Source organism: Pteronotus mesoamericanus, unplaced genomic scaffold (assembly GCF_021234165.1).
Source record: "Pteronotus mesoamericanus isolate MK-2021 breed Mesoamerican mustached bat unplaced genomic scaffold, CSHL_Meso_final scaffold_371, whole genome shotgun sequence".
Classification (NCBI taxonomy): domain Eukaryota; kingdom Metazoa; phylum Chordata; class Mammalia; order Chiroptera; family Mormoopidae; genus Pteronotus; species Pteronotus mesoamericanus.
The window spans coordinates 724,684-751,376 of record NW_026555314.1 but is presented as its reverse complement, the minus strand read 5'-3'; the positions used below and the strand labels follow the sequence as shown (position 1 = coordinate 751,376).

The window sequence follows — 26,693 nt, the reverse complement described above, 5'->3', positions numbered from 1 at the left end:
TCTGGGCTGCCGTTCATCATGGTGAGCAACGGCAAATTGCTATGGGAAGAACACTTACAAATTTTTGGAAAAAACCACCTAAATGATACGTCATCGTTTTCCAACTTTCATAGACTTTTTACATGTTTATTTTTCGAAGGTTGTCAAAAATAGAATTTCTTTCTTCAGAAGTGGCATTTTCAGGGTGTAAGGAAAGACACTGATTTTAAAACACATCTTCCAATGCATCTCCCTCCAGGCAGAAGGATCGCGTGGTTTGCGTTCCGCAGATGAACCGTGGGGCTGGGCTCCAGGATCGGGGCCTTTCTCCCTGCACACGCCCCGACTCCTTCATCGACAGCTTCCAGAGCAGGCCAGCCGTTCCCTTTAAAATAAACTATTCTTAAACCCAAAACTTGCTGTTTGCGGGGGAACATGCCCACTAATGGAATGACTGTGTCCACTGTTCACTATTCACAGGCAATGTATCAAGCTCTCTAAGGAAACAATTTTCTTTTAAACTAGAAACACACAGTGGTTACAATGAAAGTTCCTAATCAATAAACTCAGATTTTCCACTTGGTTTTCAGGTCACTGCAGGGCTTTTCTGCTGTACAAGGTAAGTCTATGCTCGGATCAGGACAGACAAAAATAGGAGGGTTATGATAAGAGCTGGAACAAAAGTTTAGAAAAGCCCTGTGCACAGACGCCAATGAGGCGCTCTGCCCCGCTCCCCTGAAAGGCACATGTCCTTCCATCCAGGAAATGTTGACTAAGGGATCTGACAGGGCAGACGAACGCGGCCTGTTTCACAGGGCCATCTGCTGTCCTTCTCACGCTCATAAAAACTTGGACTTGTGAAACTGCCAGACACCCTCCGACCCTCTGCAGAACTGGCTGGGCATTTTCTACTCGCTGCTGCTTGAGCTGAGACAGAGCGCTCTCCTGCGCCTGTGCCTCCAGAGGGGACGCTGCCTCGTCTGTGGCCTTCGGGTGGGCCCCACATCGGTGTGCCTTTTATGCAGTGAGAGTTGAGGGCTGGGGTATGGGCGCCCAGAAGTTACACAAATCTCCACCAAAAACAGAAAGTCATAAAACATCCTAAAATGTCTTAATTTGCCTGAAGTTTAGTTAAGGGCCGTAAAGTACACCCCCAAATACCACGTTCTTTAAATAGTTATTAAAGTTCTGATCTATTTAAGGAAATGCCTCTTTTATGGGCATAGGGCAAGAAGCCAAAAGCCATGATTCATCCCTCTGCTAACACATACAAGTACCGATTTCCTTACGTCTGTCCACAGGTCCAACACAGGAGGACGCAGGGTCCTTCCCACGACTGGTGACTGGGAATGACACAAGTTGGGGTCAGAGCCCGGACTTCAGGAGGTAGGAGTGAATCGCAAACAAAACCCCTACCCGTGGTGCCTCAGCGCCAGACCGTGGGCCAGGGTTTGGCGCAGGTGTTTGTGAATCACAGTGAGGCACGTAAGGTGTGCTTTTTCTGTACAGTACAGTGTTGGGTGCAATGCCTAAAAGAGAGGAAAATACTCATTAAGAGACAGTTTTCACCACTGCTAGGAGTTAAATGCGGAAGGCCCCAGAAGGCCCTGGAAGTAACAAGCAGAAGCCCAGGGTTGCTATGGTGTAAATCTGTAGACCTGTTCTGGCCGCAGATCTAAGGGTGTCTAAGGGAAGTTTAGCTCTGCTCCAGGTCAGGGAAGGGGAGGTGGCATGTGTCCAGGGAGGGAGAGTCTGAGGCTTGCTCATCAGGTGGTCCAAGTGTTAAAGAGGGAGGAAGGAAGGAAGCCAGGGCAGGCAGCCCAGGGTGAGCCACCAACTCTGAAGACAGAGTCCTGCTTCTCGTGTCCTGGGGAGGTGAGAGGAAGGTTCCAGTAAGGACCCTCAGTCCTCACTGTGCACCAGAATCTCCTGCAAAGCCTTCTCAAGGTGACATATGCTTGGCTCTACTCTAGGGAGGCCGATCCAACTGATACGGGCATCATTTTCCTTAAAGGTCCCCAGATGACCTGAGTGTACAGCCAAAAGGCAAGACCACTGATCTAAAAACTAAAGGTGGTTGGAAGTACAACAGACAGGAACATGTAAAAAGTCAAATCCCTGAGTCCACGACGATGCTCCTAGAAGTGAACCAGCGCAGCCTGGAACTCGCGCAGGGTCCTGAGTGCTGGCAAACCAAGGGAGAGTCAAGCACCGGGTGGAACTTTCCTGACCACGCTGGACCTCAAGGCAATCAAACAGCCCATGGAGGGTCTCTATAAAGAAGAATTCTAAAGAACGAAGGAGAGTGACTGACAGAATTAGAATGGCACCATTCGGCAAAAATGATTCCAATGATAGTGACGCCACAGAAAGAGAGAGTAGGTCCCACTCGACTCTCCTTGGAGAGGCACAACTCCACAGCTCGGAACTTCTGCCGCAGACCCGAACTGGCGTCAGCCCTAACCTCTAGCTCTATCTATAGCTTATCCAGGGACAGTGCCACAGGGATGGAGTCAGCAAAACCTAAGATGGAGAAGCTCTACAGGACATACAACCCCGATCCTTCAAAAAGACAAACTGAAAGGAAAAAATAGCAGGGCACGGGGTGGGCGGGCACAGGAGATTTAAGAGTAAAACATTTAAAAGAGGCATATTATCCAAATGCAATTTGTGAACCTTGTACTTAATTCAAGCAAATCAACTGTAAAATTTATTTAATTGGGAAGTCTGAGCGCCGTCTAAGTATGTGGTGACATTAAATGGCTGGGATTTATTTGTTCTGGAATCATCCAGGTGGGGATGGGAGAATGAGAGGACCATGTGCTGAGGACCTGTGGCTGGGCAATGTGTACAGAGGGTCATTTTACTATTTTCTTTAATAAATATTTGAAAATTTCCATGAAAAACAAACCTGCAACTCAACAACAGGAAAGACAAACAACCCAATTGCCAAATGTAAAAATGGGCAAAGGACCTGAATAAACATTTCTCCAAAGAAGACAGACCAATAGCACATGAGATGATACTCAATTCTATTAGTCATATTAGGGAAATGCAAATCAAAACTATGAGTTACCACTTCATATCCATTAGAATGCATATTATTTTTAAAAAATGGAAAACCAAATGCTAGTGAAGGTGTGGAGAAATCAGAACCCTCATACAATGTGCATTGCTGATGGGAACGTAAAACAATGCAGACATTGTGGAAAAGTCTGGCAGTCCATCTATAGCTAAACAAGGAGTTACCATATGATCTAGCAATTCCACTCCTAGATATACATCTAAAAGAACTGAAAATCAGTGCTGAAATAAATACCTGCACAGGAATGTTCATAGCTGCAATAGCCAAAGGGTAGAAAACAACCCAAATGTCTACCAGTGGAGAAATGGATAAACAAAATATGGTATATCCATACAATGGGATATTTCTGGGCTATAAAAAGAAACGAAGTACTGATTCATGCTACAATGTGGATGAAGCTTGAAACATTACACTAAGTGAAAGCTATTTCAAGGGTCACATATTACATTATTCCATTTACATAAAATATCCAAAATAGCAAAGTCCAGACAGACAGAAGACTAGCGGTTGTCAGGGGCTGGGGGATGGGGAACAGGGAGTGACACCTACTGGTATGAGAGTTTCCAGTTGGAATGATGGAAAGTTCTGGAACTCAACAGCGGTGATGGATGCACAACACTGTGAATATACTTAATGCCTTTGGATTGTAGACTTAAAAATGACTAGAGTGGTAAATTTGTTGTGTATATTTTACCACAATAAAAAAACGTGGCAAGACGTTCTGCAGTAGCACATGCTTAACAGCACTACACACCAGGCAGATCTCATAAGCAACAACTTTATCCTAGAAGGTTTACTGAGAAGTAGCATGCTTCAACATAGTGATTCACGAGTGAGCTTTATGGGAATTTATTAAGGACATGCTTAAATTTCTTTTTAAATTTTTCAAAAACAAACAAAGCAGCTAAAGGTAGGAGACAGGGTATCAATTTGCTTCCTTTACCACTAAGATAAACTGAGCAACTCTGGTAAATCAGAAGGACCCTAGCATATCATCCTCTCTGCTAGGCTGCTCCCAAGTCAAGGAGGGAAGATGCCTGTGACTCTGGGAGAAATGTGGCCACATTTAACCACAACAATGTTGCCCAGGAGGCTCAATGCAGGGAGCACGCTTCTAGGACACAGCTCCAACTATATCAAAGTTTTACAAAAACTAAATCTAAGGCGGAACAATCCACTGGGGTTTAATACGCTATCACATTTTTTAGTCAAATGAGCTTACTTTGAGGGGACAATTCAGAATAAGTCAGCAAATATCACCGTAAGAGACCGGATTAATGTCCCCACGTTTTCCACACACCCCTCCAAAATGAGACCTTCTGTGGAAGAGCACACAGGAACCATGATGTCTTCTTTTTGAAAATTCACGACACTGCCACTGAGAAGAGATTAGTAAGCGAGAGCCGCTGGCCAAGTCACAGCTGATTCATGAACCTTGTGCAGGTTGTGAGCAGTTTTATTAGCGGCTTAGGAATTAGCTCTGCCTTTTCTAGATTTAATTTAGCTTTGGCAGGGGTTATTACTCACTAAAATGCAATTTCGACTAAAGGGGGCAATCACAATAATCCTCAAGCAACATTCGCCCTGTGCGTGCTCTGGGAAAGGGCTTGGGCAAAGGAAGAAGAGAGGAAATTGCCTCCTCATCCTACCCTCCAAAAGCTTCCCAAGAACAGGGATGTTTGAGGGGAAGAAAATTAAGCATTCCAAGACACCTATGGGACAAAAGTCATCCATTTTGCAGAGAGGCTCTGAAACAGATGGATGCAGTATGTCCTGGGTGCTGTGGGTCTTGAAGGCCACGCAAAGTAGGCAGGCACTCCCCACATGGAAACCCTGTTCAAACGCCTTCTCTAAGAAAAGACTCTTCAGCCTATGCTAGAACCTTCTGGTGGCAAGAAGCTCTTTACCTCAAAAAGCTGACTTCTCCTCCAATTTAAGTTTAGGGAATTCTTCATACCGATTTGAAAGCCCCCTCTCTGCAGGTAATTATCTGAAGAGTAGAGCGGGGACGGCAGAGGAATGACGGGTTTTAGAGCCCATGGATCTGGGCTGTGAATGTTGGGGCCACTTTTTCCTGGCCACAGAGCTTAATCTGGAGGAGCCACAACTTTCTCATATACAAAATGGAGAAAATACCCAACTATGAGGATCTAATAAGGTAGTGTCTGTATAAGGTATGTTAAACAGCATCTCTGGCTGGAATGCAAGATACACTGTCTCGTTCTCCCATCCCCTGAGACAGTGCTGACTCCACCTTCTAAAACACAAGTAAGTGTGAAACAGGACTGCTCCCCACGCCCAGAAGAGAGCTTGGAGTACCAGAGGACGGTCGTGCGGGTGCCAAGTCCCCTTCCCCTAGTCAATACCCAGGGAACTTCAGGGCACCTGCTATCTGGGCGGAGGTGAAGGAAGGGGAGACGGTTCTGTGCGTAGTCACAGGCCTCTGCTGTGGTCTCCGATGTGCCTACTGCAATGAACAGCACTTGTAAGACTTTGTTTCTCTCTCTCATCTCAGGCTGGTCCTTCACCAAGAGCTGGGCAGAAAACCTGGCCCACTCTTCAGGTACTTGGCAAAGGTTTGGTGCATAATGTGCAGTTTAAGAAAGCTCTGAGGTAGAGAAAATCCAGAGGACACGAAAGCTTCAGTATAGACAGGATTAAACAAAGGAAAAAAGAAAGCCCCAGCTTCTAACAATGAGGGCTTCTAGCAGATGAAAGGATAGACACAGAGTATCTGTGGACTCATTCAAATATCCTTCAATTTTAAAAATATAATTCATGCAGAAAAGGATACGACTACACAGAGCCTGTAGTATACTATTAATTCGATACAGAGAAAAGGCTGAGACTGCAGCACTGGCGGTGAGCCCTGGGCAGGGAAGATGCCTGTCTGGACGTGCCGTTATTCTCCTGTCCTCACAGGTCAGAGGAAGCCTGCTCGCCTGCCCAGCCCCGTGGAGCACTTGCTGACATGTGCCGAGACAAGACGCGCGCCTGCAGGGACCACTGGTCTTCCCTGGCCCGGCACTGCCACTTCTGAAATCATAGGTGAACATATTTAGTCTGATTCAGGGCAACAAAGTACAAGGCAGACTGGCTGTGAAGTGGCCCGCAGTCACGCAGTAGCTTGGGAAGGAAGTGACCTCAGGAAAGAGATGCTCAATATAGTATACTCAACTTAAGATGAACTTATTTTATTGCTTACGCATGAACTGAAGTGTGCTTTTAAGTCTGTCAGTGTATTAGTTTCTACTCCTGCAAGGTGCCCTTTGGGAGAGGGAAAATGGCAGAACATCTAAAAAATACAACACGCCTGTGGTACCACCCACTCCTTGTACTTGTGTCCAGAGCCCCAAACTCAATGGGTAACTTACCTTTTCTGTGGTGCAATGAATAAAGAGAAATGGTAAACACTCTTCTCTGGACCAAACATAACCAGGTGGCACGCAGTGGAAGGACGTGACGGCAACGGGGAGCCTGTGTTCCACTAGGGCCCTGTGTGTAGCACTTTCTCCTGACCCCAGACTCACTTTTTATGGCTTTATTTCATATACACGTTGTTTACAAGCCCTTTCTGTTGGTTTCTTTGTATAAAACACATTAGAATGCAGCCGGAGAGAGGGGACTGAGGGCCAAAAGCAGGGTTACGACGGCAGTTGAGAGAAATATAAAGGCACCTCAAAACTGGATTCTACACAGCACAGCAATGAATGTTTTTGTAATTACAATATGAGTCATGAAAAAAGTTAAACTATGTCCAGAAAAAGGTATGATTTTAAAAGGCCTAGAAATATTATGTTTCAGAAATTATTTTGAAAGTTCCTTGAAGGCAAAGGTCATTCTCTAGACTGTATTATATTCCTCCTTGTATTTAAAGACCTCTCTGCACAAGTATTACACAAAGTTCATGATTAACTTAGAGCCAAAATATTTAAATTAAAATTTTCACCAGTTTAGATGCTTCAAGGAGAGAGTCTGCATTACAGAGCCGCGTCCACAGGAAGTCGCCCCGCCCCCAGCAGGCACAAATCTCCAGAATCGCCCTGTGGCTCCGTCAGCACGGCCAAGAATGGAGCCTTGCCCTACTTGGCACCTTGGGGTCTGACACGTCGCCCTGCAAGGTCACATCCTTGGTTTCCTCCACAGTTAATTTTCTCTCCAGAGCACTGAGGGGAAAAGTATGGCGCATCTTATCAATGGGAATCCAAAGTCCATCCATCTGCAATCTATCAAAATGTCTCTTCCAAGAAACTATAGCTTTCTTCTCTCTGCTTTAAATGTCCCTCGCCTGGAGGACGGGTACGTCCTCTTCCTTTTACTTCTGGTGTTATGTGGCAGTTCTTAATTCTGTCACTCTGTTACATGCCATCCTTCCCAACTTAAGAGTACACATGATGAAAAATTAACCTCACTCACAGCTTTCACAAAAATTAACTCAGAATGGATCACAGACCTAAGTATAAAGCCTAAAACTATAAAACTTCCAGAAAAAGACAGAAGAAAAATCTCTGGAACCTTAGGTTAGGCAAAAGTCTCTTACAAAGCATGTAAGCTCCATAGAAGAAAAAAAAATAGATATATAAATTAGATGTCATCAAAATAAGAACTGCTGTGCTTTGAAAGACACTTTTAAGGAGACTGAAGAGTCAAGCCACAGGCTGGGAGAAAATATTTTCAAATCATATATTTATAAAGAACTTGTATTTAGAATATTTGAAAGAATTCTTGAAACTCAAGAAAACAAACAACATGATAAGAAACTGGGCAAAAGATCTGAATACACATTTCATCAAAGGAGATATATGGATGGCAAATAAGCACTTGGGAAGATGCTCAAAAATACTAACTCACAGAGAATTGCCAAATTAAAACCATGATGAGATATCATTATACACCTATTAGAATAGCCAGAGGTCAACCACACAAAATCTTGGCAAGGAGGCAAAGGAACTGGAACACTTGCACACCACTGGCGGGAACATAAAATGGTACAGTCACTGGGGAAGAGAGTCTGGCAGCTTCTTAGAAAGCTAAACCTATAGCTACCACATGATTCAGCCAATCCACTTTCAGATGTTCATACAAACACCTACACATGAATGCCCACAGAAGCTTTTCTTATAATAAGCAATTATAATAATCACTGGAAACAACCCAAATGTCCATCAACAGCTGAATGGATACATAAGTCACGGTATATTCATAAACTGGACTGCTACTCAAAGGAAAAGGAAATGAACTATTATTGATACAGGCAACAATATGGATGAATCTCAAGATAATTATGCTAAGAGTAAAAAGCCAGAATTCCGCCCCCCACCACAGTATACATGCTATGATAGCATTTATACAAAACTATAAAAAAAGCAAATACTATACAGTTGCCTGGGGATGGTGGCGGGTGAGGAGAGGAGATGGGACAAACGGAGTGTAAGGGGCTTGAGGAAACTTCACGGAGATAAATTTGTTCATCTTGTGTAAGGGGAGTTTCACAGGCATATATATGTCAAAAGCCACACGCTGTAAAGTTTAAGTATGTGCAGTTTACCTTGTGTCAATTCTTCCTCGATACATCTGTTTAAAACAAACCAACCCCAAGAAATCTGAGGCCTCACCCATATTTAGGTATCTTCAGGCTCCCTCGGCTTTTAAGCTTTCCGTTTATTCCTTGTGTTTCCAAGTTTGCAACCAAGTGACACACAGGGTTAAACCACGGCAGGACCAGATGCAGGCCACACGCCCAAGGGGCACTGGTGGGAGGGTCCCGCCTGATGGGAGACACCCGGGGTGGGCTCCAGAGGGCAGAGGGTCACGCCCTTGAGTGTTTCAGGGCACAAGCTAAGCCCAGGAGATTCGCTACCACAGCCCTGCAAAGGCGAACACAGGCAGCGCGTAAGGCAGAATGCTTTACCAAATGGTCACTAATGTGCCCAGGTTCCTTCTCCTCTGTGAGGCAATGTTTTTAAAAAAAATCATTATAAGGTTCTGCCAAGATAGTGTCACGCTGTTTGCTTCTCTACTTAAATGAGAGACAACAGTCTCTGTGGTAGATTGGATTTTTCAAAATGGCCATAGCCACAGAAGCTGGCTGTGCCCACCAAGGGAGAGTGTCTCTATCCTCCAGTGCCCTTGTAACTGAGGCCTTCGTGACTGCCCTGACAAACAGAACGTGGCAGAAGAGATGCTGTATGACTTCCAAGACTACATCATAAAAAGCGAGGGGGAAATTGCCTGTCTCTCTCTTGGGATATTCGCCCTGGAACGCAGCCAGCACCCTATGAGGAAGTCCAGGCCACACGGAGAGGCTGCGTGTGGGTTTCCGGTCACAGCTCAGTGAAAGTCTCTGCCAACAGCCACCATCAAACGCCAGACACGTGAGGGTGGGAGCCCAGGATGATTGAGCCTTCCAGTGCCCATGAACTGAGTGGAATAGAGAGACGCTGTCACCACTAAGTCCCCACTCAAATCATAGATTTATAAGTTAAATGTCATCATTATTTTAAGGCGTTGACATTTGAGGTGGTGCTTGTTACATAGCAGTAGGTAACCAGACCAGCCTTCTTTCTCCTGAATCTAAGGAGCCTGTCTGGAAACTACAGTTGAGCCTTGAACAACTCCTCCTCCCCAGGGGGGCAACCCCTCAACAGTCGAAAATCTACAGATGATTGTGACTCTCAGAAAAAGAGTCAAAAGTTATCGACAGATAACTTGACTCTTGGTATCCATGGGAAATTGGTTCCAGAATCCCTCTGAGGATACCAAAATCATGGATGCTCAAGTCCCTCATTTAAACGGCATGTATCCATGCATAGAGTCAGCCTTCTGCATTTATTGAAAAAAATCTGCGTATACACAAACCCACACAGTTCAAATCCGTGTTGTTCGAAGGTTAACTGTAGCTCCTCCTCCTCCTTTCCTGCATTATCTAATGGTTAATTACCCTTTCCATAATTATATATCAAGACAGCAATAGAGCATCCTTACAAATAACCTGCAGAGAGGTCACCCTAAATTTCCCGAATGACCTCAGGCTAATTCATTTGTGAAAAGCCAGAGCATCATGTATAAAATGAAATTAGCCTGTCAAATTTCAACTCCACTGTAGACTTCACATCATGTTGGTATCCCATCCAGAGTGGATATAGTACAAGGAAAAAAAAAAAAGATTTCTCATGATGTAAGGAATAAAGGACGGCATGCTATTTGGGATAATATACATATAAAGATTACCTGACAAAGATAATTTAGTGATCCTGCTTTTAGCAAAATAATTAAGCAGAACTTACAAATGTTACTTATCTGATTTCTTTGTTTCTCAGCATTACTCATAATAAAAACGCCTGCCTACTGGAAACTTCCTGAAGAGTCTGCAGCACTGCTGGGGAGGCGGGATGGTGGAGTGAAAGGAGCCTGCGGCTAAGCATTTGGAGATCCAATTAGATGATCTCAGGCATGCATGCCACTTGTTTTAAATAACAATGTTAATGAGGTATAATTTATGTACACAACTACTTCTAGTAAAGTGTACAACTCCATGCACTTGAAACGATGTATGTACCCATGAAATTATGGCTACAATCAAGATACATAACATTTCTACCAATTCCAAAAGTTGCCCCACTATCTTTGCCACTCAGAGAACCACTGATCTGTTTGTCACTAGGAATGAGTTTGCGTTTTCTAACATTACATACAAATGAAAACATAATCTAGATACTCCTTTGCTTCTGGCTTCTCTCACTCAGAATAATTATTTTGAGATCCAGTCATGTTACATATAGTTTGTTCTGTTTCACTGCTGAATAGGATTTTATTGTAACAGTGAGGGGACTGGGGGGGCTTCCATATTTTGGCTACTGTGGATGAAGCCAGGTATGGAATTGCTGGGTCACATAGTACTTGATAAGAAACTGTCACGCTGTTTTCCAAAATGGTTGTGTCATTTCATATTCTCACTAGCTGCGTACGAGAATTTGGTTGTTCCATGTCCTCATCAATACGTGGTAATCATGCCGCTTTTCTGATCTGCAATTTCCTCAGCAGTGAAAGGACAGCCACGGTGCTGCACGGTTCTAGGGACCATCTCAAGTCGGATTTTCCCCCCCAACTTTTGAGAATGGAGTTTTGGGTGCTGATTCGGGTGAAATACTTTAACTTTTACCTAAGCAGCCCTGAGTGTGACTCAGTTGCCTGGAGTGTAACTCCATAGCCCGTTCAATTCCTGGTCAGCGCACATACTTAGGTTGTGGGTTTGATCCTCAGTCTTGGGGTGTGTGTGAGAAAGCAACCAATTAAGATCAATCTCTCCCCCTCCTTCCTCCCTCTCTAAAAGCGGTGAAAAAAAAGTCCTTGGGTAAGGATAAAAAAACTTTTTTTTTTACCTAAGCAAATGAACTCCTGAGACAATTATCTCAACACTAAACAAGAGCACTGGCAATCAAACCATTTCACTACTTTCAGGAGGTTTTCCCTATGTTTTAAGTAGGAGTTAAACAGGGAAAGAAGGAAGGGAAAAGGAACTGAACCCTGAGTTACGGAGAACAACAAGCCTCTATGACTTCGTTAAACTCAAGTCCCTCCCACCTCTAGCACCTCCACAAGCCCGTTCTGCTGAGGAAGTCCCAACAGGTACACCCGAGAAGCTGCTACTGCTGTGTCCAGTCCATGCCTCTGCCAGGCAGCTATACAGTCACCACTTCTGAGTATCCTTCCAAATCTGGGAGCCCTGAGTGTAACTCTGAAAGATGATCACCAGGAGAAAAGGGAAAACCAGCACTTAAGAGCTGGTGTTACATGTAATTCCTCCGCTCTTTCACCTGTTAGAGGAAAACTTCATTGGTGTCAGCCCTGGGGGTAAAAAACTTGATTGAATAGTGTCTCCTTCCACACACTAACACAGTGAATAAATTAATTAATGGTAATGGCACTAAACAATTGCAGTTGACTCTTGAACATGAGAGTCAGCGCCAACTGCCTGCATGGTTGAAATCCACATGTAACCTAAGTTGGTCCTCCACGTGCTCGGATTCCCAACCACCAGTTGATCCTTGAACAATGTAGGTTTGAAGTGTGTGGGTCAATCGAAAAAAAATCCACAGATAAGTGGACCTACATAACCCAAACCTGTGTTGTTTAACGGTCAATCGTAATTTCAAAAATTACAGCCCTGACATTTCTGGAAACAGACGTTAATGGTTGCTGTCAAATCATGTTTAAACAGAATGTAAGATGAACATTGTGATTCTGGGAAAACTTTATTTCCCAGCTGCTATGTTTGGCATTAAAAGGAATCTCCTGAAAACAGGAAACAGTTCTTTCACTCCACTGTGGCTGTGAGGCGATTGTCTAACCTCCACTGTGCACCAAAAGGACACAGGCCCGGGAAGGGCTCATGATGTGAGCTCTTTTTATTCCCTGGTGGCTCCTTGTAGACATGTGAACTTCTTGCTCAGCTGCCGCAAGCTTTCTGGATGCAGATGTGATGTCATCAGGATAGAGACTGATTAAACCATAGCAGTATTGATCGCTTCATTGTAGAGAACTGTGAGTATATGTTAAGTTCACATAAAGAATGGGTGGGACTGAAAATCTGGCTACTCTTTTTCCCTTTGTTCAAGTATTTTTAAGTCCTGGAACAACGTGATATTTACAAACAATAAGATCTTTCTGTGTGGAACTTAGTTTCCATGCAAAGTGACAATGTAAAATTAAAAAAAAAATACTTTCAACCTAAATTTGATTCAGATCAAAATGTTTATCTACCGCTTGCACCTTTAAATAAATTTTCCCTTTAACTCTAGGAAGCCATTCCTGTGACCTAAGATTCCAGTTATAGAAGAGGAAATTAAGCCAACTAAGATTTACTTTAACTATCACGAATTCTGAATGCATTATTTTAACTGTACTCTGTCTGCTGGCAGAACTCCCAGCTTTCCTAACCTTTCCCATTCCACCCGTCCTTATCATAGTTCTAACTTGAATCCCAAAGAGAGGATGCTAGGATAGAGGAGAAAGAGAAGGAAGGACTGAGGGAGGTGGCACTCTATACTGTTTCCCCAAAGGAAACTGAAGATCTCCTCGAAAGGAGGGAGGAGAGGTATCAATAGAAATAGCATTCCAACCTCAGTACTGGACAGACAAGGGGAAGGAGGGCCATGTATACAAAGGATGCTTCTCTGTTCTCTGGCCCCTCCCAGCATGCAGTGGCCAAGAGGAATCACAAGAAATCTGAGCTTTTGGGACCAATCTCCTCACACGAGGAAAGTTTCCTTTATTCAGAAAATTCACTCACCCCAGAAGCTGTGAAATGCTGGGAATGAGTACCTAGCCCAAGGGAGTGTGACTAATACCAAGAGCGTGGGTTAACCAGGTAGATGCTAGCAACTATCATAAGAATACTTCATACAATTTATTAAGTGAATTTCCTTTTCCCTGTTTGTCTATAGACAGTCTAATAGTTCAAAGAAAGCTATGAAGGACTGAGTTATTTTTATCTCTCCAGTAATTCTTACTCTACTGACTCTCTTCAATCCACAGGGACACACAATTCTGGGAGACTAAAGGGTAAGTGTTCCTTTGTTGTTGTTTAGAGAAAGAGGGTCAGAAAAATAGAAGAAGAACCCTGTGGTGGAGCACAGGTCGATGAATCCTCTCCCTAAAACTCAAATATGAACTAGACAAAACTGTCCAAAAACATCATTTCAGGGCTCTGGAAGTCAATCAGAGGCAAATAAATGGAGAAGGATTATTCATGAAAAAGAACTAGAACTTCAAGTAAGAATTGTGGGAGTCGGTGGCCCTCTTGCTGAAGCTGTTATCACGACTTTTCTTCTTTTAATTAAAAAAATATTGTATGAAGCAATAATTTTAACACCATACTATTGTGTTTATAACACAAATAAATCTAATATAGATAACAGTAATGGCACAAAAGAAGAGGAAGGAAATGGACCTACGCTGGAGCAAAGTTGCTATGTTTTACCAAATTAAGTCAGAAAAACCTTAAATGAACTGTGTTAAGATGTATAATATAATCCCTAGAGTAATAATTACTAAAATATCTTTTAAAAACAGTAATATGGCCCTGGCTGGTGTGGCTCCGTGGACTGAGTCCAAAGGGTTGCGAGTTCATTCCCAGTCCGGGCACAGGCCTGGGTTGCAGGCCAGGTCCCCAGTTGGGGGCGTGCGAGTAGCAACTAATCAGTGTTTCTCTCACACATCAATGTTTCTTTTGCACATCAGTGTTTCTCTCCCTCTCTTTCTCCCTCCCCTACTCTCTAAAAATAAGTAAATAAAATAGTAATATGGTAATGCTCAACTATATGCTACTTATAAGAAATGCACTAGAAAAACATCACGTTAATTGTAATTTAACATGTATTAAAGTTAATAATTTCAGCTACTGTATTTTTTAGTTCTAAAAATTCTATTTTACAGATTCCAATTCTCTGGTAAAGTTCTCTATCTCTTCATCTATTTTTTGAACACATCAATCAGTCATTTTTAAAGCCTAAGAGTTCCCATATCTGGATCACCTGAAGCCTTTCCTACTCATTATTTCTTCTGATTTTCAGTCACTTGATCCCGTTTTCTGGCATGCTTGGTATTTCTGATGAATGTGAGACACTGTGTATCAGAGCTAGAAGATGTCCCTCCAGAAAGGTGTTAAGTTTCCTCTGGTAGGCAACTAGAATAAGGAATAATCACCTCGATCTAATCAAAAAGTTTTGAAGCTGAATTTCAAGCTGATCTCTTCCAACCAATTTATTTGGAACACATAGCTCTTTTAAGGTCTCTATTAAAATCCTGTGATATTTACCAGGGTCATTCCTCTTTGGTGGGCCTTGAACTCTACTTCTTGTCTCAGTACTATGAGAACAAAAGCTGTGCTTAAGTTTTTATCCTCATGACAGCAGTTTTCCACTGAATTTTTCTGAGTTTACTTCCACACATCTTAGGAGATAACAAATACCTTGAGGCAAAAACTAAGTAAAATACTGAGTTCACTACGTTGAGACTGTCTTTTCCCTAGGATTTTGGACCCTTAAATCTTAGCTGTCCTCACAGTTCTGAATTCAAATTTTAGTCTCCCTACTAAGTAATTCTGAAACAAGCCCTGGACCACTGCTTTCTGTTTGACCTATGCCCCATGCCAGGAGTTGGCAAATGCTCCAAGGGTTTAAAAAGGCAGGGGTAAATACAGTGTTCAACTCAATGTGTTTTCTTTTTTTTAAAAAAAAATAAATTTCTTTCCTTTTCTTTTTTAAGAGAGAGGGGAAGGGAGGGAGAAAGAGAGAAAGAGAAACATTGATCAGTTACTTCTCATAGGCTCCCTGACTGGGACTGAACCTGCAACGTAGGTAAATGCCCTGACCTTTCAGTTTTCAGGACGACACCTAACCAACTGAGCCACACTTCCAGGGCTCAATATGTTTTCCTTCTCTCTGCAATTCTGGCTCCTGCCAAATCTGTACTGGTTGCCTCGGTTAATCCCCAATACTTTCAAGGGCTTTTTTTTTTCTTTTGTGTTGTAAACAACTTATATAATACTTGTCAGCAGATTTGGTCTCACATTCTACTATAACCATAAACAGAAGTCCATATTGAATTTTAATTATTAATGTACAGTTTACTCACTAGTCAAAGGCTTCCTGACAATATTAACAACCTTTTTATAACCTGATTTCTGTTTCAACATCTAGCACATTACCTGGCACAGAACTTAATACTCAGGGTCCAGCACAGATAACGCTTCTTTTTTATTACCAAATGTTTTATTACAAAATCATAAGCATGTAATTCTGTAACATAAAAACACCACACTCAAGCACATCATATGACATTTTAGGTGAAATGTTAAAATTAAAACTGTAAATAATTGCACCCATATCATTACTCTAGCAACCACATTCAAGCAGGCGTTACTTCTGCTGGACCCTGTATATTTGATAAATGAATTTTTGTATTAGGAAAAATTGGTAGAATGCAAGTAAAGCATAGCATTTCTAAATGACCTACGCCCATCAATTCTTCTAATTCTACTTATCTCCACTAATACACAATCTTTTCTTCCTCAGCCCAAGCACTCATGAGTAAATTTCTCAATAAAACTGAACATTCTTAATGCCTATGTGAAATTACCTCAGGCAGTACTAAAAGCTTTTGTTCATTTATTAAAACTATTTTGTACTATTGTTTCTCGGTCTTTTGGCTAAGATCAAGTGTAAAACTATTTTGTACTAGAGTAGCAATATTTTTTCTGATACATTGCCTTGGACAAGGGAAACAAAAGAAAAATTAAACAAGTGGGACTATATCAAACTAAAAAGTTTATGCAAAGCAAAGGAAACCATCAACAAAATGAAAAGACAACCCACTGAATGGGAGGACATAGTCAGCAATGAGGGGTTAATCTGAAAAGATACATTTGCTAAGGGGTTAATATCCAAAGTTTATAAAGAACTTATAAAAGTCAACATCAAAAAGACAATCCAATTAAAAAATTGGGCAAAGGACCTGAATAGATATTTGTCCAAAGGGGACATACAGGTGGCCAACAGACATTTGAAAAGATGCTCAACATCACTAATCATCAGAGAAATACAAATTAAAACCACAATGAGATATCACCTCAGAACTGCAGAATGGCCATCATCAATAAGTTAACAAACAAGCGTTGGCAAGGCTGTGGAGAAAAGGGAACCTGCCATGCACTGCCGGCAGGAATGCAGACTGGTGCAGCCGCTGTGGAAAGCAGTACGGAGTTACTTCAAAAAATTAAAAATGGAACTGCCTTATGATCCAGCAATCCCACTTCTGGGAATATATACAAAGAAACTCGAAACACTAATTCAAAATACATGCACCCCTGCATCACTGCAGCACTATTTATAATAGCCAAGATTTGGAAGCAGCCCAAGTGCCCATCAATGGATGAGCGGATAAAAATGCTGTGGTCCATTTACACAATGCAATACTATTTGGTTATAAAAGGGAAGGAAATCTTGCCCTTTGAGAGAGCATGGATGAACCTGGAGACCATTATGCTAAATGAAATAAGCCAGTCAGAGAAAGACACATACCATATGATTTCACTCATTTGCGAACTCTAATGAACAAAATAAACTAACAAACAAACTTAAAACAAGCTTATAGAAAGTGAAGAGACTGACAGCTGTCAGAGAGGAGGGGGTTTGAGGGACTGGGTGCAAAAGACAAAGGGATTAAGCAAAAAACAAAAAAATCAAAATCAAAACCACACACACATACAAAAACGCCTCATTGGCAACAGATAACAGTACTGTGATTGGAAGAGGGAAAGGGGGTGGAGGCAGACAGAAGAGGGTAAAGGGGAATAAATGGTGATGGAAGGGGACTTGATTTGGGGTGGTGAACACACAATACAATATACAGATGATGTGCTACAGGATTGTACACCAAAACCTATATACTTTCATTAACCAATGTCACTCCAATAAATTCAATAAAAAAATAAATGAAAATATAATTTTTTTAAAAAACCTGTTTTGTACTCAATTACATGATTTCATTATCCTTTGTACTAACTAATCCATTTCTAGGTCTGGCATTTTATGAGAAAACAGGATATTTTTCATGCAAAAGTAAAGCTCTCTTTTAAATTAACCTTCAGAGGCTACAAGAGAAGTTGTTAAATATAAAATTTAGAACCCTCCAAAAAGTTTACTGAAACTATAAATTGTTTTCTTCTATTACTTGGTTACTTTTGTATAATTAATCTTACATTGTCAATCCCTAAAGAACCAGCTAAAAGAACTGAAAGTAGTAGCCTCTGGGAAGCAGAAATTACAAAGGTAATGGAATAGGGCAGTAGGTTATCACTTCCCTTTAAAAGCACTTAAAAATTATTAGAGTTAATTGCATACTTAAATTTTAATTAAAAAAAAATAATTGTATACAAACTGAAGTGCTGATTTTCAAATAAAGGGACGACAGAACCTTAACACAGTAGTCCTGAGGGCTGTTTATATAACGCCATGAACTCATGATGTGGCCTTGAGGAAGTAACTTATCCTTGTTAGGATTTCAGTCCTGCGTTTGTAAACCTGACAGTAAATAAAAATGTCAAGGCCCTTTCAACAGTAAAATTCTAATATTCTAAAACATCAGTGAACAATAAGTGGCAGGGCACAATTTAAGAGAGAAAAATGTATTTGTTAGATAAAAGGCCAACTCACAAGGGCTTGTTTTGTAATGGGTGGTTAATGAAATTACAGTGATTAGTACAATTATTTTAGGATGACTCTTAAGAGAGTTAAAGGAAGACGATACGGGTATTAGGGAATCTATCTCCGTCAATTAGACAGCTCCTAGACATAAAGCATGCACGGTCCAAGCATCAATGATGCATTTGGGGCTTGCAAGCACAGTACGTGCTAACTGTCACGTAAGAGCTCCTGCTCTAGTGAGTTAGTCGAGTGTCACAACCTGCCCTTTCCTGCAGACGGTGAGTAGTCAGAGACCAAACGACTGGTCCTAAACTGCTCGCTCCAAGGACGGGTGTGCTTATCCATATTTATAACTAGATAAGAAAAGGGCTCTGGCGCTTCTTCTATGGCTCTTGACAAATTAAGGGCTCTATCAGATACACCTTTCAGTTTAAAAAGGTTATACATTTAGAATATTCAATTTTAACTCACAGACCTTGAAATAAAATAACCAGCATCCTATTTACTTTTAAACAGCAACAACAGATATCTGTCTTTCAGGAAACAGAAACCAGACAAACAAAAAAGCCATACATCTAATATGTCATTACAGAAGTGATCACAGAAAGCAAAGAAGGGGTTGGAGGGGATTGGATTTGTAGCATAAGACTGTTTAGTGTACAAAAGGGTTCTTCTCTATATGTGTTAATTATTCTGTTTTACATTATATTTCCTCCTGCACAGTATATATCCAGTAAATTAGAAAACATAAAATTATGTATTGAAGCTCTCAAGTAATTGATTTGTGGGTATATTTTTTAACCTAAAAAAATCTACCTTAAAATCACAGAATCAGAGAATTCATGTGGAAAGGAACCAATAGACATTAGTTAAATAATTGATTTAATGTTTGAATTATCTCAACCAACTTATTTAGTTATTTAATCCACTTGATGGTTAGCAGAGTTCCATAATAAAAGGAGGTATTTTATAATTATCAAAAATGACTCAATGTGAGTAGTATTTTAAGACAATTTAGTATGTCAGAACACCCTATGCCACAAAATAAAATAATTTAAACATCTAGTAAACACATAGCATATGCTGGTGAATGTACACGACTGCCTCAGTTACTCCTCCATTTTACAGAGGAAGAGGCTGAGGCTCAAAGAGGCCGAGCAGCTTGCGTAAGGTTGCGTGGTAAGGGGCAGTGCCAACGCGCAAAGCTCATGAGACACTCAAGTCAAAGATCTTAGTCACTCACTCTGTGCAATTACCATTGTTTGGTCTAAGAATCACTGCAGTGCTAATAAAGATGCAGATTCCAGGGTTTTACTTTATACCTCTTGAATTATACATCTTTAGGGTGGGCCTCAAGAATCTGTATTTTTTTTCACAGTCTTCGCAGGTTTCTACAGACAACTTTGAGAAGCACCACTCTAAAAATGAACATCCAATGTATTCTGTTACATTCAATACACAGGGTCAGACAGTTACTAAGCTCTGCCATGTGCTGAGCCTCATGCTAGTTGTGCTCAAAGGCGGCCAAGATAGGCCCTTCTTTTTTTTTTTTTAACAAAATAAACTTTATTTTTGATTTTAGAGAGAGGAAAAAGGATGGAGAAAGAGAGGGAAGGAAACATAGATGTGAGAGAGAAATGTCAACTGGCTGCCCTCCATACACACCCTGACCAGTGACCAAACCTGCAATCCAGGCCTATACCCTGAGGGGCAATCGAACTGGCGACCTTTCGGTTTTCAGGGTGACACCCAACCAACTGAGCCACACCAGCTGGGGCAAGACAGGCCCCTCTTGTCCATTGGTATGAGAGGACAAAAGCTCACAGTCTAGAAAGAGACAGGCACGTAAACTGACACCTTCAATTCCCTGGTGATATACCCTGTGGGATTTGGGAACACAGGGAAAATGAGTCACAGATGCAAGACCTCCAAAGAATATACTCTGAGATACAGAAAACACTCTGTTCTGGATCAGGTTCAAGTCAAGAAAGAACTTGGCTCCATGGGCTCTGTGAGGAGGCAGTGGGGGAAGGGGCCCGTGTGAGGGATGAACCCTCACAGGGAAGAAGTGGGGCAGTAGCAATTTTGCATCGATGCTACCTCCTAAACTAGTGGACCAGATGCTCTCCAGATGGAAGGGGCAGAGTGAGAGGTTGCGGGGGGGCACCCGGAGCTAAGGTGAAACCGGGGATTCCACAAGAACGAGGAGTCACTAAGCCTACACAGCACCCAGATCAATCATAAGGGGTCTTGTTCTCCACACCAAGGATCTTGGACTTTAACCAAATGACCAAGAGGAAGCAGCTTAAAGAGAAATAAGCAGATCATAATTTCAAACCATTCTGGCAGCAGAGTAGAAGATGGACAGAAGGATATGAGAAAATTACTTAGGTCCATGTAAAAATAATTTGTACACAACATTCACTGCAGCATTGTAGCCAAAACAACCCAAATGTCCATTAAGAGATGAGTATCAAAGTGTCGTATATCCATACAATGGAATATTATTCAGCCATACAAAGGAGTGAAGTATTAATAACATATTATAAAATAGATGAACTTTGGAAACATGCTAAATGAAAGAAGCCAGTCACAAAGAACCACATATTGTGTAATTCCATTCATATAAAGTGTCCGGAAGAGGCAAATCTATAGAGATAGAAAGTAAACTAATGGCTGCTTACAGCAAATGGGGAGTGACTGCTAATGGGTAGGGGGTTTCTTTTTGGATTAATGAAAATACTCTAAAATTGATCATGGTGATGACTGTACAACTCTGTGAATACACTAAAAACCAACCAAATTACATTGTAAAGGGGTCAATTAACTCTTATATGAAGTATATTTCCATGGTTTACGCTTGAGGTTTCAGTTCTAGATCAAACTTATAGCCACCAGCATTAATGTTCTTGTTACTAAGCAAAACTGAGACTGTCAGATCTATACCTGCTTTCAGGTCTGCAGTATCAACATCTTCTAGGATGGATTTTTATGTTTGGCTTCTTTCAGTTAGCATATTTTCAAGGTTTCTCCATGTTATAGCATATACCAAAATTTCCAATCCATGAACAAGGGATGTCTTTCCATTTATTTAGATTTTCTTTAGTTTCTTTCAGCAATTTCTTGTAGTTTTCAGTAATAAGCCTATGCTCCTGTGCTGAAATTTATTTCCAAGTATTTTATTCTTTTTGATGCTTTTAAAAATAGAAGTGTCTTAATTTCAGAGTTTTCATTGCTAGTATATAGAAATCCAAGTGATTTTTACTCTGACCTTATATCCTATAACTTTGCTGAATTTACTAGCTCTAACAGCTTTTATGTGAACTCTATAACATTTTCTAGGTATCAATCATGTTATCTGCAAACAGAAATAATTTTATTCTTCATTTTCAATGTCTTTTATTTCTTTCTCTTGCCTAACTGCCCTAGCTAGAATGTTCAGGAAAATGTTGAAGAGAAGTGGTAAAAGTGGACATCCTTTCTTGTTCCTGATCTTAGGTGGAAAGCAGCCAGTCTTTTCACAAGTATAATGTTAGCTGGGGGTTTTTCATAGATGCCCCCTAATAGACAGAAAAAATCCCCTTCCATTCCTAGTTTAAATGCTTTAAAAAGATTTTTTAAAAAAAGATTTTTAAAGAGGGGGGAAAGGAGGGAGAAAAAGAGGGAGAAAAACAACTATGCACAAGAGATATATCGATCAGTTGCCTCTCACATGCCCTCAACCAGGGACCTGGCCTGCAACCCAGGCGTGTGCCCTGACTGGGAACTGAACCAGTGACCTTTCAGTTCACAGGCCAGCACTGCATCCACTGAGCCACACCAGCCAGGGCTACTCTGTATAATTTTAATCATTTAAAATTTACTGAGACTGGTTTTATAACTCAACATACAGCCTATGCTGGAATAGTATTCTTTGTGCACCTGAGAAGAATGTATACTCTGCTGCTTTTGGGTAAAGTGTACCATATATATCTTATAGGTCTTGTTAGTATATGTGTATAGTATATACAGTTCAAGCCTTCTATATCTTTGGTGATTTTCTATCTAGTTATATCTCAATCATTTACTTTATTTTTGCTAATTAATTTTTTTATTTGTAAAATACACATAAACATACAATTTATCACTTTAACCATATGTAAGTGTATAGTTCGGTGGCATTAAGCACACTTCACACTGCCGTGCAGCCATCGCCGCCACCCGTCCGCAGACCTCTGTTCGCCTGCACAGACCGAAACCCTGTGCTGTTCCAACAGGAGCTCCTCTTCGGCCCCTCCGCCCAGCCCCTGGCACCGCCATTCTGCTTCCTCTCTCCATGAATCTGCCTATTCATATAAGTGGACTCATAAATATTTGTCCTTTTGTGTATGATTTATTTCATTTAGTACAATGTCTTTAAGGTTCATCGTCTGCAGCACGTGTTAGAAGTTCTTCCCTTTTTAAAGATGAATAATATTCCACTGTATATGTACACTGCATTTTGTTTCTCCATCTGCTGGGCACTTGGATCGCTTCTACCTTGTAGCTACTATGAATAGTGCTGCTATGGACATGGGTGTATAAATTACCTCTTCCAGGCCATGTTTTCAATTATTTTGGGTAAGTATATACACATTAGAAGTGAAACTCCTGGGTCATACAGTAGTCCTATGTTTAGTTTTTTGAGTAACCGCCATTCTTTTTTCAACAGCCACTGCAGCGCACACGCTTTCCAGATTTTCCACATCTTTGCCAACACTACTCGTCTCCCTTGTATCTAATGGAAGCTGGAGACATGTAGACACTTAGCAAATCCTCACTGATTATTATGACTTTCTGAGAACTGAAAACATTCTCACGTTTTATTTCTGTGTGGCTGCACCAAAATATGAAATGGCAATTGAGAACGCAGCTGCAGGCTGGGAAGAGTCTCTGTGGCTAAAATCATATGCAAGGACACTGACAACCTAAACCATACTTTTTAGCAGTCTAATGGATATATTTTAGAGGCTTCCATTGTGTGCAGAATGAGAATTTCCTCTCTAAATACCATATTTAACATCATTTAAAATAAAATATTGAAAGGGGAGAGACAGACAGACACAAACAGGGGAGGAAAGGGCAGGCTGTTAAAATAGTTCGGACACGAAATGATTGGGCACAAGCAGAGCCCAGTAGGAAGGGGGCAACGCTATGGAAAACAACTGGGCCAGAAGGAAACTTCAGACATAATAATTAAACTATTAACTGAAAGTAAAATAAACATATTTTCACTCTAAAGCCAGATGAGATCTCAACAGAAGCATTTAACCAGGACTTCAGTAAGAAAGTGCTGTAATAGCTGAAGATTAGTACAAAGATTAGCAACTCTGGGAAGGCAAGAAACTTATTTAAGTGGTACACCAGCAAATTTGAGGTAGACTTTCAATGTGTTAAATGTATTTCTGAAATTCAGTGCAGGACCCACCATTTCTAATGTGAGATATGTAATGAATATAACACTCCAGCACTTGATTTGGCAATTGCTCACATAGGACAAAAAGACTGTGGTTACCTGATAGCCTTCTGTTTTCTTCTGACACCACTTCAGCAAGGCATTCCTCTTTGATCCTCCATATTCTCTTGCCAATGCTGAGAGAGGGTCCTTCCTTTCTTCCCTGATAAACGAAAATAAGAAACCCAAAGTTGAAATATTTTTTATTTGAACAGCATTATAAACCAGAAATCCAATACACAGAAAAGACCAGTGTTGGTCTGCATTCTTGAAGAGGACAAATGCACACATATGTATCTTTTCATTCACTGGATTTTACCTACCTATCAATTTTTACAGGGGACCCAGAGACCCACCACTGTCAGGACTTTCTGCCATCCAAAGAGAGGGGCTCCATTCATTAGCCACACGAAAACTGGCAAAGAATCAGTACAGCACGGAAGGCATTCCAGGATGCTCAGGAGGGGAAAACCGCCTGATACTGGCAGCCTCTGAAAACTGTCATGACCGCCTTTCATTCAAAGTCTTACCTGTCCATAATCTTTATGATCTGGTTTTACTTTACTCCTTTTTGGTCCAACCTTATGCCTATAATCACTTCACCTTTAAAAAAAAATTTAGTATAAATACAAAGGACAAGGTTATATGCAAGGTGAAGAATTATAAGGCACAGTTTCCTGCCTTCAAGGTGCTTATAATTAGGAGAAACAAGTAAGAACAAAAGATGGCAATAAACATGAAAACATCCATAAAATATCGTAAGTGTGTGTACTGCTAAGCTGTACATTCTTTATAGGTGATTAGGAGTTTACCTTGCATAGAAAATGGAATTTTTCTGTAACCTCACCCATTTGACACCCCTCTATTGAGCACCACTGTGCCAGGCAATGTGCAACTGCTGGGCAAGGGACTGTGAACAACACAGGGGCCCTACCCCACCAAGGAACTTCAGAATTTACTACAGGATGGGCATACTATAGAAGGTTGAAAAAAAATCAATATAGCTCATTTTAAAATTATATGTAGGACACTTTAGAGCACTGTTGATTGCCTTAGAGGCAGGATAAACATCCTTCCTAAGACCAGACACTGAATCAAAAAAAGATTTGGTAACAGAGCAGGGGAGGCATACAACTCTATTCATTTAACACCAAATCCCTCCACCCGGGAGCTACTTTAGAAGTAGAACAGAACATTAAGGAATTCCTGGAAGGAGAGAAAGTGCTTTGTAAAACAACCTGCTTGTTGACAAATGGCACACTTGTAAAGACTTGGTCTATTTTTTAATGCTTACTTTATAAAGCAGAGATTCTAGTCCCAAGTCCCATAAGCTTAGCCCAGTAAGTGCCCTAGAGGTTATTACATTACAAGTGGCTTAGTATTCTTCAGCACATTGATTTCTGTCTGTATTTACCCTTCAGAATATGTTAGGAAATCAAAGAAAACACATTTAGAACTGAAGCTTTTCCCATTGAGAGGTATACTGAAATAGCACTAATTTTTACTTAGAAACGAAAGTAAAACACAAAAATATTTCAACATGCAGTTAAGGCTGCTGCCTTGAAGAAATACACTTTTATGTTCCTATACCAGCCTGCCAGGTTTCTGCGTTGGTTTAAAGCGTTCAAGGAAGTTTGTTATAACACTATTAAACATAGAAAAAGAGAATGAAGATAGAAAATTTAAGATTAGTGAATGAATGCAAGCCCTGCCCCCCAAAAATCTGCATCATGCTTAAAAGTAACTACTATCATCAATGGGAAAGGTTCACTCTGGCTCACAGCAGGTCTGTTTTATAATAGAAACAGCATAAAAAGCATCAAAAAAGAGTAAACTCTATGGACACAATAAGAACCTGCAGAAAAGAACCTCCTAGAGTGGGAGAGCTGTCTCTTAAAACTTCTTCATTGAAAGATGAGGAAACAAAGGCCAAGGGATCACAGCTTCTCAGTGAGGGAGCCAGGAATGGCGGGTGCCCTTCCCAAAGGTACGAAGACAAGTACGAACAGCGCCCCTGCGTCAGCCAGGGCAGAACGCAGCTAGTTCGCATCACCACACCCTTACGCACCCCAGTGGTGCACTGTTTATGGGACCATTATTCTAACAGGTTGGTCCCCTAGAGACAGGGCTTTACCTTAAAAGTAATATACAGCCCTGGCTCAGTGGACTGAGTGCCCAGCTAGGGATGTGTGAGAGGCAACCAATAGATTTTATGTCTCATCCTCCCTCCCTTCTCCTCTCTCTATATAAATAAATAGATATCTTAAAAAAAACAAAATAAAAAAACAGTAAGTATATAATTTGAGTCTGAGAAGCCAAATACCCATTCTGTCCTCAAACCTGTAAGTTAATATATGGCTACATTTCTGGAACCCATCCCTACCCTACCTTTAATTCCTAATACGTCTCAATTGTTCTTAATTCCCTTTATGCTTAATTCCTCCTATGAGTTTTCCTCATTCCTATAAACAATATATGCTAAATTTTTGACATCTATTGTTTTCTTATAAACTAGAAATACTTCTTAGCCCCAAAATAACTTCTGACATAAGAGAAATAGGAATAGAATATACTTTCGTATGTTGTTTCTCAGTTATTAACGCAGCCTCATGCTCCAAGCACCCAATCTAAACAACCGGGGCCGCCTTCGGTAGCCCTCACCCTTTCATTCCTTTCTAATCATATTTCTCTTTGAAAAACTCCCAAGTCGAACCCCCCATTCACCATTCCCCTGCTGTCACCCAGGTCCAGACTTGATAACTTTGTCATGGAAACTTTGTAATATCTTTTAGCTGCTTTCCTCACCTTTGGTTTGGTCCTTGCATCACCTCCTCACACTAATTTATTTACCCCACTTTATAGCTGCTACCATATCAAAGTGACTCAGGTTCACTTTAAGAGGCCGCACGGCTCGGCCACACCCCCCAGCCAGTCTTTTCCCGCCACCCTG

The 26,693-nt window shown here is 41.2% G+C and overlaps 1 protein-coding gene across 1 annotated transcript in view; it reads right to left on the bottom strand.

The window, feature by feature from the left end:
- The window catches only part of SPECC1L (sperm antigen with calponin homology and coiled-coil domains 1 like), a 105,869-nt gene that overhangs the window by 7,288 nt on the left and 71,888 nt on the right, over window positions 1–26,693 (bottom strand). Inside the window, exon 13 of the mRNA XM_054592776.1 lies at window positions 23,804–23,906. Coding sequence (XP_054448751.1) covers window positions 23,804–23,906 — 103 coding nt within the window. The remainder of the gene's footprint in view (window positions 1–23,803; window positions 23,907–26,693) is intronic.